Source organism: Siphateles boraxobius, unplaced genomic scaffold (assembly GCF_051911475.1).
Source record: "Siphateles boraxobius isolate OS27281-9 unplaced genomic scaffold, OSU_SipBor_1 6, whole genome shotgun sequence".
NCBI lineage: Eukaryota > Metazoa > Chordata > Actinopteri > Cypriniformes > Leuciscidae > Siphateles > Siphateles boraxobius.
In genome coordinates, this window is record NW_027509186.1 from 22,681,537 (window position 1) to 22,700,304 (window position 18,768).

Below are 18,768 nucleotides of genomic sequence, written 5' to 3' on the forward strand. Positions count from 1 at the left end.
CATTGATAATAATAAGAAATGTTTCTTGAGCAGCATATTAGAATGGATTCTGAAAGAGCATGCGGCACTGAAGAGTAATGATGAGTAATGATGCTGAAAATTCAGCTCTGTCATCACAGGAATAAATTACATTGATTTTAAAATCTGTTAAAATAGAAAGATTATCAGGCCGCACAGCATATGTTAAATCGTGGCTCATATCTATGATATTATATGCTGGAGTTCACATTAGAATATGGGTTCAGAAAATGTTACATATGAACTCCTAATGTTCTTAATTTTAAAGCCTCACATATGCTGAACTTTTTATTCAAGTCGGAGTCAAAAATCAGACAGTTTTAATGGACATATAATACAGTAGTCAACATTTGAAGTGGATCAAAAAAGTTAATCAAAGTTGTCCTAAGACAAGAATGCGTATTGTTCAAAATTCATGTATAACTTTGATGAAAGTTTTGATCCACTTCATATGTTGACTAATGTAGATCGATTTGTAATTAAACTTGAACAAATTGAGTTGAGTCAGCATCCGTGTGTTAAATCTGATTAAGAGGAGTTAATGGCTCTCAGTTAGTGACACCCACATAGAAAGAAGGAAATAAACATGAGGATATAAGGTTATAAACAATGTTTTTTAATCATGCACCTACCCTATTCAATATAAACTAATTCATAGTTGAGTTGAGAGCTTATATATATATATATATATATATATATATATAGTTTATATATTGATTTAATACTTTATTTAAAAAAACATTTTTTTTTACATTTTATTAAAATATATAATATCTATACAATATATTATTTAAATATATAAAATACATTTGGCTAAGTTAATACATTCACTAGTCATTTACGTTTTCAGGGCTTTTCACAGTGTCTTCACTATACAGGTCCTTCTCAAAAAATTAGCATATTGTGATAAAGTTCATTATTTTCCATAATGTAATGATAAAAATTAAACTTTCATATATTTTAGATTCATTGCACACCAACTGAAATATTTCAGGTGTTTTATTGTTTTAATACTGATGATTTTGGCATACAGCTCATGAAAACCCAAAATTCCTATCTCAAAAAATTAGCATATTTCATCCGACCAATAAAAGAAGTTATTTTAATACAAAAACAAAAAGTCAACCTTCAAATAATTATGTTCAGTTATGCACACAATAGTCAATACTTGGTCGGGAATCCTTTTGCAGAAATGACTGCTTCAGTGCGGCGTGGCATGGAGGCAATCAGCCTGTGGCACTGCTGAGGTGTTATGGAGGCCTAGGATGCTTCGATAGCGGCCTTAAGCTCATCCAGAGTGTTGGGTCTTGCGTCTCTCAACTTTCTCTTCACAATATCCCACAGATTCTCTATGGGGTTCAGGTCAGGAGAGTTGGCAGGCCAATTGAGCACAGTAATACCATGGTCAGTAAACCATTTACCAGTGGTTTTGGCACTGTGAGCAGGTGCCAGGTCGTGCTGAAAAATGAAATCTTCATCTCCATAAAGCTTTTCAGCAGATGGAAGCATGAAGTGCTCCAAAATCTCCTGATAGCTAGCTGCATTGGCCCTGCCCTTGATAAAACACAGTGCACTAACACCAGCGGCTGACATGGCACTCCAGACCATCACTGACTGTGGGTACTTGACACTGGACTTCAGGCATTTTGGCATTTCCTTCTCCCCAGTCTTCCTCCAGACTCTGGCACCTTGATTTCCGAACGACATGCAAAACTGAGCAACAGTCCAGTGCTGCTTCTCTGTAGCCCAGGTCAGGCGCTTCTGACGCTGTTTCTTTTTCAAAAGTGGCTTGACCTGGGGAATGCGGCACCTGTAGCCCATTTCCTGCACACGCCTGGGCACGGTGGCTCTGGATGTTTCTACTCCAGACTCAGTCCGCTGCTTCCGCAGGTCCCCCAAGGTCTGGAATCGGTCCTTCTCCACAATCTTCCTCAGGGTCCAGTCACCTCTTCTCGTTGTGCAGCGTTTTTTGCCACACTTTTTCCTTCCCACAGACTTCCCGCTGAGGTGCCTTGATACAGCACTCTGGGAACAGCCTATTTGTTCAGAAATTTCTTTCTGTGTCTTACCCTCTTGCTTGAGGGTGTCAATGAAGGCCTTCTGGACAGCAGTCAGGTCGGCAGTCTTACCCATGATTGCGGTTTTGAGTAATGAAACAGGCGGGGAGTTTTTAAAAGCCTCAGGAATCTTTTGCAGGTGTTTATAATTAATTAGTTGATTCAGATGATTAGGTTAATAGCTTGTTTAGAGACCCTTTTCATGATATGCTAATTTTTTGAGACAGGAATTTGGGGTTTTCATGAGCTGTATGCCAAAATCATCAGTATTAAAACAATAAAAGACCTGAAATATTTCAGTTGGTGTGCAATGAATCTAAAATATATGAAAGTTTAATTTTTATCATTACATTATGGAAAATAATTAACTTTATCACAATATGCTAATTTTTTGAGAAGGACCTGTAGTAGAAATATTATGTATAATGCAGGCAGGTTGTACAGTTTTAAAATGTTATAATATACTGAGTATCACAAACTAAAATAAATTCATGGTCATATCTCTAATATTTTTGTTTATTTTTGAGTCTTAATTCACTATTTTTAGCATTTATTTTGATCTAAACAACAACAAATATGTTTTAATTTACTTTTTAATTAGCAATAATAATACATTGTATCTTAGAAGACCCTTAATATAGGCATTTCAGATATTACATTTCTTTACTTTTTTTTATCTTGGTCACATGAACCATGGTCTGTTGAGGATCAGGCTGATGTCTTAAATAAAGACCTGCACATTTTGGGCTGTTCACCAGATTATATCACACAGCAGCTAACTGACTGAAAATATATATATTTTGCTAGGAAATTTCTTAACAATTGTATTTATTTAATTGAATGTATTGTTTTTATTTTGCCGAAGCAATTTGTCCTTCATGTGACTACGATTTTTCCATTTTTAAATGCCTCTAAACGGCAAAGTGCCTCTTTAAGACTTAAACTGAATGCCTTCCAACAACATAAAATGATATTATCAGACTATTTTGCATGGATTTAATACAATATTTCCACTACCGTGGAGAGATGGTATCTTTTTGAACTTTGCGAAGACTGTGGAAATACCAGGGCCTCACAAAAGATTAAAAAGTGTGGAAGGGGTTTAAAAGACCTCTGAGGAACGGTACCTTTTTGTTGGCTGTTCCATGGAACAATTATGCCTCTGAGTCCTCATCCTAACAAAAAGTGATTCCAAGAACTCTCTTGGTGTTGAAATGGGAAGATACTCTTGACTGGATGTTTGTGCCCTTAATTCTTTCACATCCCAATCTGCCACTGTTAGGGAAAGTTAAAGGGGAGTGCATTTGTCACAGACACAACCTAAGCTTCTTATTTCTCTCCTTAAAAATCTGTTTCACCTAGTTTAGATACCTCCACCCCACCCGTCTGTTTCCCTGCTGCTTTTCAGTTCATTGGACTTGTTGCGGATTATCCTACTAGCTCAGACAGATTGGAAAGACTCTGTGTTCTCCACACTGTAAGTGTGTTTGTAATATGTCTGTCAGAGACGTTTGGTTCTTCAAGAAGAGATGTCTGTGTGCCTTGTGTGTGTGTGTCTTTGGGGATTTAAAACAGGTTTGTAGCATCTATTAAATCTAGCTACAAGACTAAGACAGATTCTTGGGAACGTTTGAGACACAATATGATCAGAATCTTTAGATGGGCAAGAAAACTGGATGATGTAATGGGTCCTCAGCAAATGTTCTTGGTGCTTTACATTATTTATGTGCTTAACAGTGTGTGTTAAATAGTTAAATAAGTGGGGGAAATAGTTTTTATTGTCTCCTCCCACCATGGACCCTGAGAGATGCTGCAAAAACATCAAATTAGCATGAGCTGCAGAACTCAACTTGACACCTGTAAGGTAGGTCAACGTTTTTGTATTTTGAGGGGTCATTGACTATAAATTACATATACCTTTCATATGTGAAGATATTATTTGTACCTGTAAAATCCAAGTGTGTCCTGCAGCGTCTCGCAGTAGCATACTACAAACCACGCCCCTACTAATTACGTCCCCAATAATGTCAATCGGAATGTTGTCAGAGCCCCTCCCTCTGAAATCGCTGATTCTTGGTTTTTAAGCTTCATCCTGTTTGTTTTCATCAGTTTTTAAAGTAGGCTATTTTAATTATGAAACTCTACAGTAAATTTTATTTTATAGAATGGGTAGGTTTTTAGCTAGAATTACCATGTATTCATTTGATAGTATATTTTATTTTATGTTTTACAACTAGCTGTTATTTCACACTTAATAAGATTCAAAAGAAATATACACTCGTTTTACAAACATTTAATATATTAAATAAAGAAAGAAAAATTAATTTACTTCAAAAGATTGTTTTAGATAAGGACATCCATGCTTGTTTCTTCGCGAGAGGCGTAGGCTAACTTGTTGTAGTAGGCGTAATTGGTTTGTAGTACAGCGGGACGCAGACAGACCCTTCTGGTAAAAATTGATAATTTGCCTGCAGTTATTCACTGCTCTATAGAGGACGCTGTTTCTCCCCAACACATATCCAGAGAGCATTTCTTTCAATAAGATAGCAGATTGAAGGAACTCACAGATAAATATAGACAAAGTAAAAGATTTGACATTAATTAAATAGTATGGAAGAAACTGGAAAACACCTCAGAACGGTTTTATCGAGGTAAATATAAAATAATAATAATAATAATAATAAGATCTGTGATAGGGTTCACCTGAGGTGGTTCTCTGTAGTATTCACTGGTTAAGGTACTATTATTATTCCGATTAAACGTCCTGTCTCCTTCGGTTCGTTTGTGCTGTCATCAGCCAGCAACCCTTCTTCTGTCCTGATCCCTCTGTCCCGTCTTCTGTTGTATCTATGGTCTATCTATACGGACAATCACAACAATAAGAGATTAAGTAAAGTCTTTTCTCCTCAGATTATGGTTTACATTGACACAAAAAGATGCTAGTACGATTTTAAATTATAGCTACAACAACATAGGTATGCTGTTTAAAAGTATTTGGACAACTTTGTTGAACATAGTGGAATATGTGACGCAGTAAGTTACACTTTTACGTAGACACCTGTGTGGACTTTATACGACTTCCACACAAACAAAAAATCACCTACGAATCATCTGATCAGTTTCGGGTGGTCAGTTTGGTCATATTATGTTGATGAAGCATTACACATAGCCTACTGTCTTTTTCTAACGCTTTATTATTGATTTCCATATCAAAACATTTGGTGCTAATGGTAACAATTCCCATGGCTCAAAGTGCATTTTGACAGATTGTACGTAGAAAATCACTTTTACTTTCATTTAATAATGCAGCAAACTGTTGGAATCTCTTCTTTTTTACTTTTTTAAAACAAATCTGCATCAATTACTTCACACTGACTGGATCAAGCTGTCCTTGACCTACTTTCTCTGTGTTCGAAAATGCAAATCTTCAGTTATCATCTTACATAATTTGTTGCGTGTGTGTAGCCCTGGAAACCCCTACATTATGGCGAAATATGACATTATCCAAAATCCTTGTCCGTGTGGGTGTTTTTTGAAAATGTAAAAATGCAGAAAGTATTGTGTGATGGGTAGGGTTTGTAAGGGTATAGAATATACAGTTTGTACAGTATAAAAATCATTCTGTCTATGGAAAGTCCCCATAAAACATGAAAACACAGAATGATATGTGCCCGAGGTTATGGCTTTTATTCAAGTATACAATGCATTTGAATAAACTATGCTAAGAAAAGAACAACATGCTGTATTAGGAAGGTTAGTTTGCTGATAAAGCTGAAGAGTCAGTTGTGTTTTACATGGCATTTAATTTTCAAAAGGTGATAGATAGGTTTTGTGTCCATCACTAAGTTGTGTGTTTTCTGGATTGCAGATTATTAAGGAGAACAGAAGGGTAATGTATATTTATCTTTCCCTGTTGATCCAACCCTTATTGTTTACGTCTAATATGTAGTTGTTACATTATGTACAGCTTAAAAGTCATTGTGGAAACCATGTAGCGTGTTCATATTTATCTCTAAAATCTTGTTTACAATTAGACTCCCAACTGTGTGCGTAATTCACTTATTTGCCATGGCACTTAGAAGATTAATTGAAAAACAAGGCCTATATTTTAACTGTTTTTAGTCTATTTGTACAGTGATCTTCCCAACAAGATCATTGTTTACATGTAATTGAAAAGGCCTATATACAGTGAGTCAAAAGTCTAGACACACTTGACTAGATTTTACATTTCTCTTGTGTCTACATATATTATAGATCATATTATGTAAAATACATATATACATAAAAATGACATATCTGTGTGTGTTGGACTGGATAATAAAGGGAAAAAAGTGCCCACCATAGAAACTCATTCAATTCATTTTTGTTTTCATAATTTTGATGACTTTACTATTATTCAAAAATATGTCATAATAAAATAGTGAAGAAGTGTATCAGTTAGTGTATCCAAACTTTTGACCTGCATGTGTATAAAGATATTAGCGATTCTTTTAAACTAATAGGCAGTCCCTCTTAAACCTGACGTCAATTAAGTAAGTCAAATATCTTAGTGGGATTTTGAGAATGTAGGTCAGGGTTCTTTTGACACAAATAAATACTATGTGGATATGCATGTGATGAGGACTGGAGTTCTCCATTCATGCCTTTAGTGTTTTGTATGAACAGATGCTTGGTAGCAGGGATCATAATCATATCATTGAGCTTAATTCTATGTGACTACATCTGAAGTGCCTTAAGGTGACTACCACAAAGCAAGTTTGGTAGCAGAAAAAGTAGAGGAAGATAGAGTGAGTGAGAGAAAGAAAGAGAGCAGGGGTGAAGGGGGTGTGTCTTGAGTGCTGGGCTCCCAGGGATGGTTTTGGTCACCACCCTAACACAGACCCCCACAGAACTGCTCAACCGCAGCACGGTAGGGTTGTACTGTGCATGGTGTTTGTGGCTGCGTGTGTGTTTTAACGAAGCGATTTGGGGTGGCAAGTCTTTGCTTGTGTGTGTGTCTGTACGTGCCTGCATGTGCAACATGAGGCATTTTGATGTTTCTGTGTATGCCGTTGATTCTTTGTCCAAAGTTTTATGTTGATTTATGTAGTGCTGTGAAATCGTCAAGTTGTACTTTAACAGACATTTTAAGTTCATTAAAATGTGAAAGTCTAGTTCTGCTGTAGTGGAGGTTTTTGAGAGCCAAGAATAACTAATTGTATTAGGTCTAATGATGCTACAATGGGACTGGAAGTGTTTTATCTCAATATCTAGTGGTTGTAAAACTGTTCATATTAACTTTATTTCATTTGGCATTTATATGCATGTCGGACATGTAATAATGAAGATTGTGGAGTAATGATTTTACACACATCTGGCTTGAGGTCCTGGTAATCTTGTGATCCTGGTAACCGAACAAACTCATACCATAACAAAGCTGCACTGATCTTGACCTTGGATATGATCTATAATTATGAATAATGGAAAGAAAGAAAAAATGAGACGAGGTGTCCTAGACACTCAGCATTAAGAGGGTTGATTTAGGGTTTGTAAAAGAGAGCAGATTTGTGGGTTGATTTAGTGTGTGCAAAGAAGAGCGGGCGGAAAGTAGCAAAGAGATACAGCTGTAAATAATAAAAATCAGGCAGTTTGCCAATCAGATAATCTTTGTCCAGAAAACCATCCTAGGTAAAACTAGTAAATCAGTGTTATTTTATCATTTTATGATAGGAGGATGAGTGGAGGCAGCTCAAAAAATGTAATTTAGTTTTACATTGTCATTATTTTTTAATTAAATGATTGATACTATGGCATGATCATTTAACTTTAGCTTGTTCTTTTTTTTTCAATTAACTTTTTTAATCATTCCACATAAAAAAGTGTATCCTTTTCCTTTATGCATACCCATGTTTGACGATTCAACTTTTACATTAAAACTAATTGTATTGATAAGTTGCCATGCTGGATATGCGCAAACATTTTTAACATTTCACTTTTTGTCTGATTTTAATAGTGCGGAACGCTTTCCACCTTCTCCATAGCCATCATAAAATCATTAATAGCATTTGTCTTTTTTTCAAAATGTGTTTTAGCGGAACAAATTATTCACTTTGAATAAATAATAAATATTTTTGGCAAGAAAAAAATATCCCCTGATGGAAACTAAATGAAATGCGTTAGCTGTTTATAATTAGGCAATAGTATGAGGAAAAGTCAAGCAGGGAATTTTTTTTATTCCCCTTTCAATTATTCCTGACATTATTATAATTATTATGTTTTGATGTATTGGTTAATATCTTCTCACTCTGGTCGCTGTGCCCACCTGCCTCACAACTTCAATTAGTAATTACAAACCGCTTTTAGAGAACGCTAGGCGGAAAGAAATGCAGTTGCTGGAAGCAACTTACCCTCCAGCTAATTTTAGATGTTGAATCACACTTTTATTAAAATGCAATATAATATATTTGTATTAAATAATAATGGATTGATTGGTATTGATCAACAAGTGTTAAACTTGTTTGACCCTTTATTTCTGTCCTTAAATACAAATAAAAATAGTTGTAATTAGTCGATCTTTTACATGAGTTTAACATGTTGTAGTGTGCGGTATTACTTAACATTCACGTGTTGCACTGTTTAATGTATACACACCAGTGTATATAAGATCTGTTTAAATTAGTGTCAATTAGTGTCAAGTGCATGTTTTTGGTTTATCTGTGTGTAACATCGGGTACAGTCTCTTATTGTAATTTGAGTATCATAAGTGTCAGGCATAGTGAGAATAAATATGCGTCTTGGCATCTCCCTAAGGCTTAAAGTTGCTGTGGCATGTACAGAGTTCACTTAGCGTTTTACAGCCGTGTTTTAAGGGTATATTTAATCAAAATCTTCAGAAACCTTGCAAAACAACATATGTTTTTTCTGTCAAAGATGATGTGTGACTTCTTAACAACACTTTTTATGAGAATGACACGGGTAAATCCATGTTAAATTCCCCTCTTTTTGTTTTGCAGCTGGGCCTGAGCAGTCCTTCCTTGTTTTCCCACCTGAGCTTGTTAAAACATACAGGTTAAGGATCAGTCACCCTCTCCTTGCTGTCTCCATCCCAGCCCGCTCTGTTCCATACCCAGCCCATCTTCTCCAGGCTCTCTATCCCCTCATGGGCACGATATCAGCCAGTTCAAGAGGACCACCTTCTCAGCCCTAACAGCAGTCCTCACCATGGAGATGAAACAACCAATGATGATGGATAAAGAGGATGGGGGAAAGCAGGAGAAAGAACAGGAGTCGCAAGAGAATGGCAGGCTGGTTGCGGACAGCGTTGCGGAGAAGGTTCCGAAATCCTGCTCTGGGTCTGGGCAGGTCTCCAACGGTTATCCCAGCACATCCCCACAAAGTCCCAGGGAAGGTGCAGGTGCCGGGACAGACAGGGGCAGCACCCCTGGAACATTCAGGACTCTGGTGGTCCAGCAGACCAGCCTGGATCCACCTAGGGAGACCTGGAGCAAAAAGATGGACTTCCTGTTGTCGGTGATCGGGTATGCAGTGGACCTGGGAAATGTGTGGCGCTTTCCCTACATCTGCTACCAAAACGGAGGGGGTAAGGTCAAAAGTGGGGAACACTAGGCAATAGTGCTACTGAAGCTGCAGGCAACACTGAGACAGATAAGTGTGATGCACTCTAGAGGAGTTAAACAAATATTGTGTTGCAATCCAATTAAAAGAAAGATTTCCGTCTTAAAGACAAGATCAACTAGGTACTGTTTGCTTAAAAATAACAAATAGACAATGGGGAATTCTGCTGTTGTCTCTGCTCTTTGTGTGATCCAGCTCGCATCTTCAGTGCAAACAGGCTTTAGTCTCCTTTCATTGAATTTGAAGTAATAAAATCTTTGTAATTTCCTGTTTCACCATGCAAGGGGAGTGCATGAGAGATAGAGTGGGCAAGGAGACACTCATCGCATCCAACGCCAATAATTGTGGCTCTCATGGTTGGGACTTTCTCATATTGTTTAATAATCTGGCTCACTGCTACTCAATCAACAGCTATCTAGCGTTCACGTCAAAAGCTCACGTATAAAGCTTTAATCAAGCACAGAGGGCTTGTCTGAACAGGAACTTTTTGTGTATGTTAGCACCTTTTATGCTGTTTTTGTAAGTATAATAGTGCTTTCAGGATGTGTTAAGACCAATGCAATGGAACCGTGAAGTTCAAGTTGCACTTCCTGTTTAAATCCTTGTGCTTCAGGTGCCTTTCTCCTGCCATACCTGTTGATGGCTATCTTTGGTGGCGTGCCTCTGTTCTACATGGAGCTGGCTTTGGGCCAGTTTCACCGCAGTGGGTGTATCTCCATCTGGAAACACATTTGCCCCATCTTCAAGGGTAAGAAGGGTTCGCAACACAAGACTCAGACTTCTGAGACAGAGGACCCGAGTTAACACTCAGACAGATAGTGGCAGACTGACATGTGCTGGGCTGATAGTACACTCTCCCTTGACATTCTTCTAAACTTCTTACCGATTTCACTCTCTCTTTGTTGATAGCCAGGACTCTGTTATGGAAATTGTCACATTTACCTGGTAAAATGCCAGCTGCTTAAGAAACTTAATTATATGTAAATGGAACTTGGTCCTAAATGTCACCCACTCCCTTAAAGTGGAAGGTGCTTGAAACCGAGTTAGACATTTGTTTTTCCTGTTCATTTCCAGGTATAGGCTTTGCCATCTGCATCATTGCACTCTACATTGCCTTCTACTACAATACCATAATGGCCTGGGCTCTCTACTACCTCCTGTCCTCCTTTCGAACCACACTGCCCTGGACCACCTGCAACAACCGGTGGAACACTCCCAACTGCACCCACTACCTGTCCACCGACTTGAATGTCTCCTGGACCGAAAACTCCATCTCTCCTGCTGAGGAGTTCTATATGTAAGTGCATGTAAGTGCAAGTCCAGGTTTAAAGGAGAACTCCGGGCAATTTTGAAGTTAATCTTGATCGTTATACCTTTGTGAGTACTGTTTATAGAAAAAAAACGAACCGGATTGGTGCTTGCAACACGGAGCTGTTCCCGCAAATCCCCAGAGCTCCCACTCAGCTAAAACGGCAGTTATGGGGACAGATACATAAAGAGTGTCTTTGTGCTTCTTAACAGACACAAAATGCAATTAAAATGTCTGTCCAACATGAACAGGGCCCTCACATGTGAACAAGATGCGTTTAGCAACTTAGCCATTGTTTAAATTCACCTAAATAGTGTTTTAGACGGCTAGCTGTAGTCTCGCGCTGAAGTCCCGTGGGAACTCAGTTGTAGCCAAAGGTAAATAGCAGTGTGTAGGTGGGAGGAGCATTCTGTGTGAAGAGTGATGATGGGAGTTGCTCACAAGTGAAGAAGAAATGGTTTGCGTTTGTGCCGTTCCGAATTATGGCAACAGAATACGAAAATACAAGAACTTATTTTCATCGTCTTCCTTTCCATGACCTCGAGATTCTGCACTTGTGGCTAGTTGTACTTCAACTTGATGTGCAAACTCCCATACAAGTAGCCTACTACGCGCTAAAGATTACCGCATTTGCAGCGAATACTTTGACAAGGATGACTACACAGACAAAACACAGCGGGGCCGGTTGAAGAAAAAAGCAATTCAGTGGACGAAGACGGGTGTAACCACTGTGGAGGTAATGTAAACTTTATTTATCCTTCCATTTGGGCGCTGTGTTGTGTATGTTTAGTCATCCTTGTACGGCACAAACGCGAACCATTTCTTCTTCACTTGTGAGCAACTCCGATCATCACTCTTCTCACACTACGCTCCTACGCACGCTGCTATTTACCTTTTTCCGGCTACAACTGAGTTCCCACGGGACTTCAACGCGAGACTACAGATAGCCATCTAAAACACTATTTAGGTGAATTTAAACAATGGCTAAGTTGCTAAACGCATCGTTCACATGTAAGGGCCATGTTCACGTTGGACAGACATTTTAATTGCATTTTGTGTCTGTTAAGAGGCACAAAGACAATTTTTTATGTATATGCCCCCATAACTGCCATTTTAGCTGAGTGGGAGCTCTGGGGATATGCGGGAACAGCTCCGTGTTGCAAGCACCAATCCGGTTAGTTTTTTTTTCTATAGACAGTACTCACAAAGGTATAACAATCAAGATTAACTTAAAAATTGCCCGGAGTTCTCATTTAAAGGGATAGAAACTAAGAACTTTGCCTTCACCAGGCTTCATGTACCATTAAGAGACTTTTGTGTTTGAAAGAGGAAGATCCCGAAAGATGCAGGGGGGATTGGGTTGTGTATCCTCTGCTTTAGGATAGATTTAGAGACTTTATTTTGTTGATTGCTCCCATATGTTTTATGTGATGCCGGAATTTCCTGTTTTCCATATAAATGTTGCTCCTTGTTCTTACCTAACTGTCCTGCACTCATCAGTCCTTTCCTGGAAGATTCACCTTCACTGTAAAAAAAAAGTTGCTGCCTCAAATTTTTAAGTACAATCAACTTGGATGTTTAAGTAATTTCAACTTAAATTACATTAACCTGACTTAAAAAAAACAAGTTGAATCTTGTATAACTTATAAAAAAAAGTTGCTTGACTTATTTTAAAGAGTTAAAGCGATGTAAAAACATACATTGTCCTATCTTATTTATCATATAATGTTTTACAGTGTTCCGACATTTAGTTTATTATTCTGTTGCACCTTAATCTCACAATAGTAGCTTCTACAGGCATGCCTTTATAAACGGTCAACCAACTTCTCTCATGTCCTTAGACGGCAGGTGTTACAGGTTCATCTGTCCCCTGGTCTTCATCAGCTGGGCTGGGTGAGCTGGCAGCTAGCCCTCTGTCTGTTGTTCATCTTCACTGTTGTCTACTTCAGCATCTGGAAGGGGGTCAAGACATCTGGCAAGGTAAGATATGCAGAAAACCTCAAGGCATGGGGAAAAATACAACCTTGACTTTAGACTGTTGTTCAACAGCTGCACCCTTTGTTTAGCAGCTTTTTCATGACTCTTTCTGGTAGGTAGTGTGGGTGACGGCAACCTTTCCATACCTGGTGTTGCTGATCCTGTTGGTAAGAGGGGCCACCCTGCCAGGAGCATGGAGAGGAGTGATCTTCTTCCTGAAACCTGATTGGAGCAAACTTCTAACCACTTCAGTGAGTGGAAACTAATTCAGCCATTTTGTATACTAAGATATTGCACAATCTGTGTTGGTTGATGTGTCTGTCTTCCTCCAAAAAAACATACTTCTTGCCATCTGTCAGATATGATATGGATGAATGAAAATCTTTACAGACAAATCACTCCATCTGTGTTTTTTCAGGTTTGGCTTGATGCAGCTGCACAGATCTTCTTCTCCCTGGGTCCAGGCTTTGGTGTTCTCTTGGCCTTTGCCAGCTATAATCCTTTTCATAACAACTGCTACAAGTACATACCTCACATTCATACTGTCATTTTCTATTGAAGAGGAAATACGGCAATTATACGCTAACACAGGTCACTAACTAGGTCATCACATCAGGTTGAATGATTCCGATTGATTAAGGCACTGCTTGTCAGAAGCCTATCTTTATTTATTATTAGGATGTCAGTCAAAATCCCGGGTTAGGCACAAAGTGGCCTGCTGAGGTCACCAATCGGAGGTTCGAGGCTCCAGTATGTCTGCAGATGGTCATTTCACCTCTCCTTCGTGCCAGTAAAAGTGTACTGAAACATATACACACACACAGATACACCGCTTCTTCAAGGTTGGAATTTGGTCGAGTTCTATCTCTGACCAGGAAACTTTCCCAAAACACACTGATAAGATCTTTTTTTCTCTCAGAATGGGGTTCAGACAAAGTTTGTCATTATTTTCATATGATTAAAGATGAAGAGTAAAAGCAAAAGCCCTGAGTGACCTCATACCCCTTTTCCACCAAATCATTTTGAGAGCCGGTTCGGCGCCGGTGCCTAATCGCGAACCAGTTCTTTGTGTTTCGACAGTCAAAGAACCGGTTCTCGGCCAGGAAAACTGGTTCCAAAGCGGTAACGACGTCGTTCGCTGGGCGCTCTAGTCAGTGGAAAAACAAACCGGTTCTGAGAAGGTTCGCAAGTTGAACCAGCACCAGTTCCGAACCAGTTCTTTTTTTGTGGAAAAGGGGTATCAGTGACATAGGCTAACAGGGTCAGCTAGAAGAGTAAATTTAGGTTTTAACAGGTGTTAGGTGCTTCTCTCATAAACACAAAGAGAAAATGAACAAACATTCCCTGGCACCATTTTTATTCCTCCTGCAACTTGTTGCCCGTGTTTCTATGCAGGTTTATATAATGCCCTGACAACCAGCCACAACACCTTTTCATAATCACCAGTCAGATTTTCTTATTATTTCCAGAAATTGTCGTTTTATTATCTAGAACCCTTTTTTTCTGTTGCTCCCTGTTTGAACTCTTATGTTATTATTGGTCCCTTTTCTTTTAGCTCAAATCTTTATATCTTTCTTTGATTTTCAGAGATGCATTGATCACAAGCTCAGTGAACTGTTTGACCAGTTTCCTGTCAGGCTTTGTGATCTTCACAGTGCTAGGCTACATGGCAGAGATGCGCCACCAAGGTGTGGAGACTGTAGCTAAGGATGCTGGTGAGCACCACCTTTCTTTATACTTTCTCCCATTTCCATTCAAATAAGTATGAATTAGAGAATTTTTATTTATTTAAACCATAATACCAAATAAATCATTGCATATGAAAGTTTCTGAAAAGCCATACATTGTGATATGGCCGTTTAGATAGAAATTACATTTAATATACCTGTGCTGATTGAATGCATGTGTTCGAAGGACCCAGTCTGCTCTTTATCATCTATGCTGAGGCTATTGCCAATATGCCTGCAGCTACGTTCTTCGCCATCATATTCTTCCTCATGATAATTATGCTGGGGCTGGATAGCACGGTCAGTCTTTCTTTCTTTCGAGACAATTTTCTCTTAATGAATGAGCTTTTTTCCCTGTTTACTCAGCTTATTGTCTCTGAATTTAGTATGATGTATGTCAACAGTGTTTCATTACATTAGGACTTTAGTGCGCATAGTTAACCCATTCCTGTCCTTATAGAGATCAAACTCACAATGAAGTCATGTTAGGCATGGCTTATTACAGTCTGCTAATTAAATAACTCCAAATGTAGTCTAATTTTCTTTCATTATAATGTTTGTCCCTGTCAAAAACCACCGAGTTAGTGCTATATTCACCGTAAGGAGCATTATTTGGATTAATGCCTGTACAGGTTCAATGGGTCCCTGACCTACTTTTCTATCATCCCCTGCTTTTCACTACAGTTTGCTGGTCTGGAAGGTGTTATTACAGCCATGTTGGACGAGTTCCCCCACCTGTTGGCCAAAAGAAGAGAATGGTTTGTTCTCGGCCTGGTGTGTGTCTGTTATTTAGGCGCCCTCTCGACTCTCACCTACGTGAGTCTAACAGCACAGCTAACAAAAATCTTGTTTCGTATTGGAGGTCTTTAAACATTGTCCAGAGACCATACTTGGAATTTTACCAAAACAACATGTCATTTTCCAAAGTGTGCACATTCGTTTTTCCTTTTAATACTGTCGTAATGTGTTTGTAGGGAGGTGCGTTTGTTGTTAAATTATTTGAGGAGTATGCCACGGGCCCTGCTGTTATCACCGTAGTCTTCCTCGAGGTCATTGCTGTTTCCTGGTTCTATGGTAGGTTTTGGATTCCAGCTCAGTCATTCAAAACATCCCTTTAATTCATTTTGATATGTTCTGCTGGTCTAATTCAGTTTCGGTTTGACGCAACTAAGAGCAAACAAACTCTTACGTAGTTTCTTAATGAATTGTCTAGAGTAGCCAAGATCATGCCTAGAGGCAAGTTTATACATGCTGTTAGTTAAAGCTGGAGCTAGAAAAGTTTTGTATTACAGTTCCTCAACTCTGTCAAAACTCTTCAAGACTGTCTGAGCATTGCTGTTAAACCTCCTAGCTTGTGTCATTTATATTTCTTAGTTTTGGACTGTGTACCCTTTCCTATCCTAGAAAATCTCATTTTAGTCACTGCTACAGGAAGAGAAGTCATAATGTCAAACTATAAAACTGTTTAGTCATTCTATCACTTTATTCTCTGCTGTTGTCCATCTGTTCTTTCTTATCCACCTACCATCTATAAGTCCCAAAATGTTATCATGCACTTCAATAGTTTCGTAATCCGATATGCCGCTTCAGGCAATGTGCACTAAGTGTGTTTGTAAAATACTTGCAGGGACGACACGTTTCTGCAACGACGTGCAGCTGATGCTTGGCTTTTCCCCTGGTATTTTTTGGAGGGTCTGCTGGGTAGCCATCTGTCCCTGCTTCCTATTGGTCAGTCCATTACATAACATTTATGCATCTGGTGACTTGCATAAGCAACTTATATTGCTTTCAATGAATACATTGTATCAGTTTATGCATTCCCTAGGTTTCATACCGTTAATTTTGACATATGCTACGCTGCTTGGGTTATATAAATCCAGTCCAGAAAGTGCATTCACTTACAAAAACATTGAAATAGATTGTTGGCCCAAAAATGAAAATTCTGTCATTATTTACTCACCCTCATGTCATTCCAAACATGTATGACTTTCTTCTTTTTGTTGTTGTTATGGATTTTTTTCAACTGTATTTGCCCTTACAATGAAATAGGGATGCACCGATACAACTTTTTAAGGGTCGAGTACGACTACCGATATTTTTGTACCTGCCTTTGTACCTGCCTGTCACAAAGTTGTCAAAGTGCTCAAGAAATCACAGACAAAAAGACAATCAAATTAGTCATGAAGTGCAAAAGAAATCACAGAACAAATGTTTAACATAACACTGAGTAACAATGTAATCACAGCCGAAAGTGTAAAGTGAAATATTAGAGTGTACTATTAAATCTAGCAACACTATAACTGCAGGAAGAGTGTTCATAAGAATTAAGAAATATAAGCTAAGGATATACGTGAGGTATCGATCTTTGGTATCGGGGTATTTTTACGAGTACGAGTACGAGTACAAGTACATGAGCTTGGTATCGGGCAATCCCTACAATGAAAGTCAATGAGGTCCAAAATAAATTTGGAACTTATGACTTTAAAAAAAAACTATTATTTTTTTGTTCCACAGAAAAAAGGTAAGTCATACAGGTTTGGACCAACATGAGAGTGAGTAAATAATAACAGATCCCAGCATGTCAGATATGCAAATACAGTTTTAGAGAAAAAAAAACAAAACTTTTTTTTCTTTTTCCCATTGTTTCCTGCCTGTAGTTCATTATTGTGAGTTTCCTGGCATTCCCCCCTGAGGTGAAGCTGTTTGACTACCTCTACCCTTTCTGGACGACAGTGCTTGGCTACTGCATTGGAGTCTCCTCCTTCATCTGTGTGCCTTCCTACATGGTCTACTATATCATCACCACCAAAGGAACCTTCAAACAGGTGAGCCTAGACAGACTAAAACATCAAAACACGTACATGACTGTATCTGGTCTGATCAGCTAACATTTAAACGCATTACAGCAGCACAAACACAATTATGCTCCAATGCATCTGTAAACTTTCTCTGTTTGAGGCGTGAAGATAGACATCAAAGGGCCTCATGGCTGTCAGTCACTACATGCATCCATACAGTGACTTTGAGAGTGTGTGTTTAGTCCCAGGATGTGTGTTTGGCAGATGGTGAAAAATGACACAAGGTTAATCTTTGTTGCTTCTGTGATATAACTACCAGTGCTTTTAGCATGTCAGGTTTTGGTTGAGTAATTATGTGTCTCACAGAGGAGAGGTTTAGCCCACAGCTGTTCACTATTTAACTGCTAAAAAATTGCAACGCATCACTTAGTGCATTGTGTAATCCACCTATAAGCAGTCTCTAAGACATTTATTTGAAGTTTAGCTGTTACTGTCTTCACTTGCTGTAGCTTTTTCAGTAGCTTAAATGTTTTCATAGTTCATGATGTAAAATCTTTGTGCCACTCTCACTGCTTAACCCCATAGCGTCTCCTAAAAAGCATTACCCCTGAGGCTTCGGGGTCCAGCGGCCCTCAGAGAGACACTATTGTCATCACCAATGCCGTGTGACGCATATCGTCCTCTGCTGGACATGTAGCACAAACGCAGCGGGCCCGTGGCCCCTGTAAAGGCCCCGGCCTACCTCCCTTCACACCTCACCCCAGAGGAGTCTGCTACCTGTATTGTGTGACGGTGGGGCCAGGCCTCCGAATACAGCTGTTGTTTATTGTATTCTTACCATCCATGTGTTACCAGTCATCGCTCATATGAGTTACTGACCGACGTGGAAAGTTCTTGAGATTGTGTTTTTGTCCTTCCATTGTTCATTATATATATGTGTGTGTGTGTGTGTGTGTGTGTGTGTGTGTGTGTGTGTGTGTGTGTGTGTGTGTGTGTGTGTGTGTGTGTGTGTGTGTGTGTGTGTGTGTGTGTGTGTGTGTGTGTGTGTGTGTGTGTGTGTGTGTGTGTGTGTGTGCATGTATGTGTATATATATATGTATATGCATATGTGTGTGTGTGTGTGTGGCTCATGACTTTATATTCACTACCATTCAAAAGTTTGGGGTCAGTAAGATTTTTTTTTGAAAGATACTACTACTTTTACTCAGCAAAGGTGCATTAAACGAATCAAAGGTGACAGTAAAGACTTTTACATTGTTACAAAAAAA

The 18,768-nt window shown here is 38.8% G+C and overlaps 1 protein-coding gene across 1 annotated transcript; it reads left to right on the forward strand.

Annotated features, from left to right (window-relative positions):
* The first annotated feature begins 9,137 nt into the window (after nucleotides 1-9,137).
* slc6a4a (solute carrier family 6 member 4a) lies at nucleotides 9,138-18,768 on the forward strand. Its single transcript, XM_077208234.1, has 13 exons — nucleotides 9,138-9,654; nucleotides 10,303-10,437; nucleotides 10,764-10,986; nucleotides 12,840-12,978; nucleotides 13,092-13,226; nucleotides 13,394-13,497; nucleotides 14,563-14,690; nucleotides 14,890-15,002; nucleotides 15,387-15,518; nucleotides 15,677-15,776; nucleotides 16,330-16,430; nucleotides 17,360-17,527; nucleotides 18,086-18,768. Exons 1-13 carry the CDS (start codon nucleotides 9,276-9,278, stop codon nucleotides 18,167-18,169), a joined length of 1,941 nt encoding a protein of 646 aa, XP_077064349.1. The 5' UTR covers nucleotides 9,138-9,275; the 3' UTR covers nucleotides 18,170-18,768.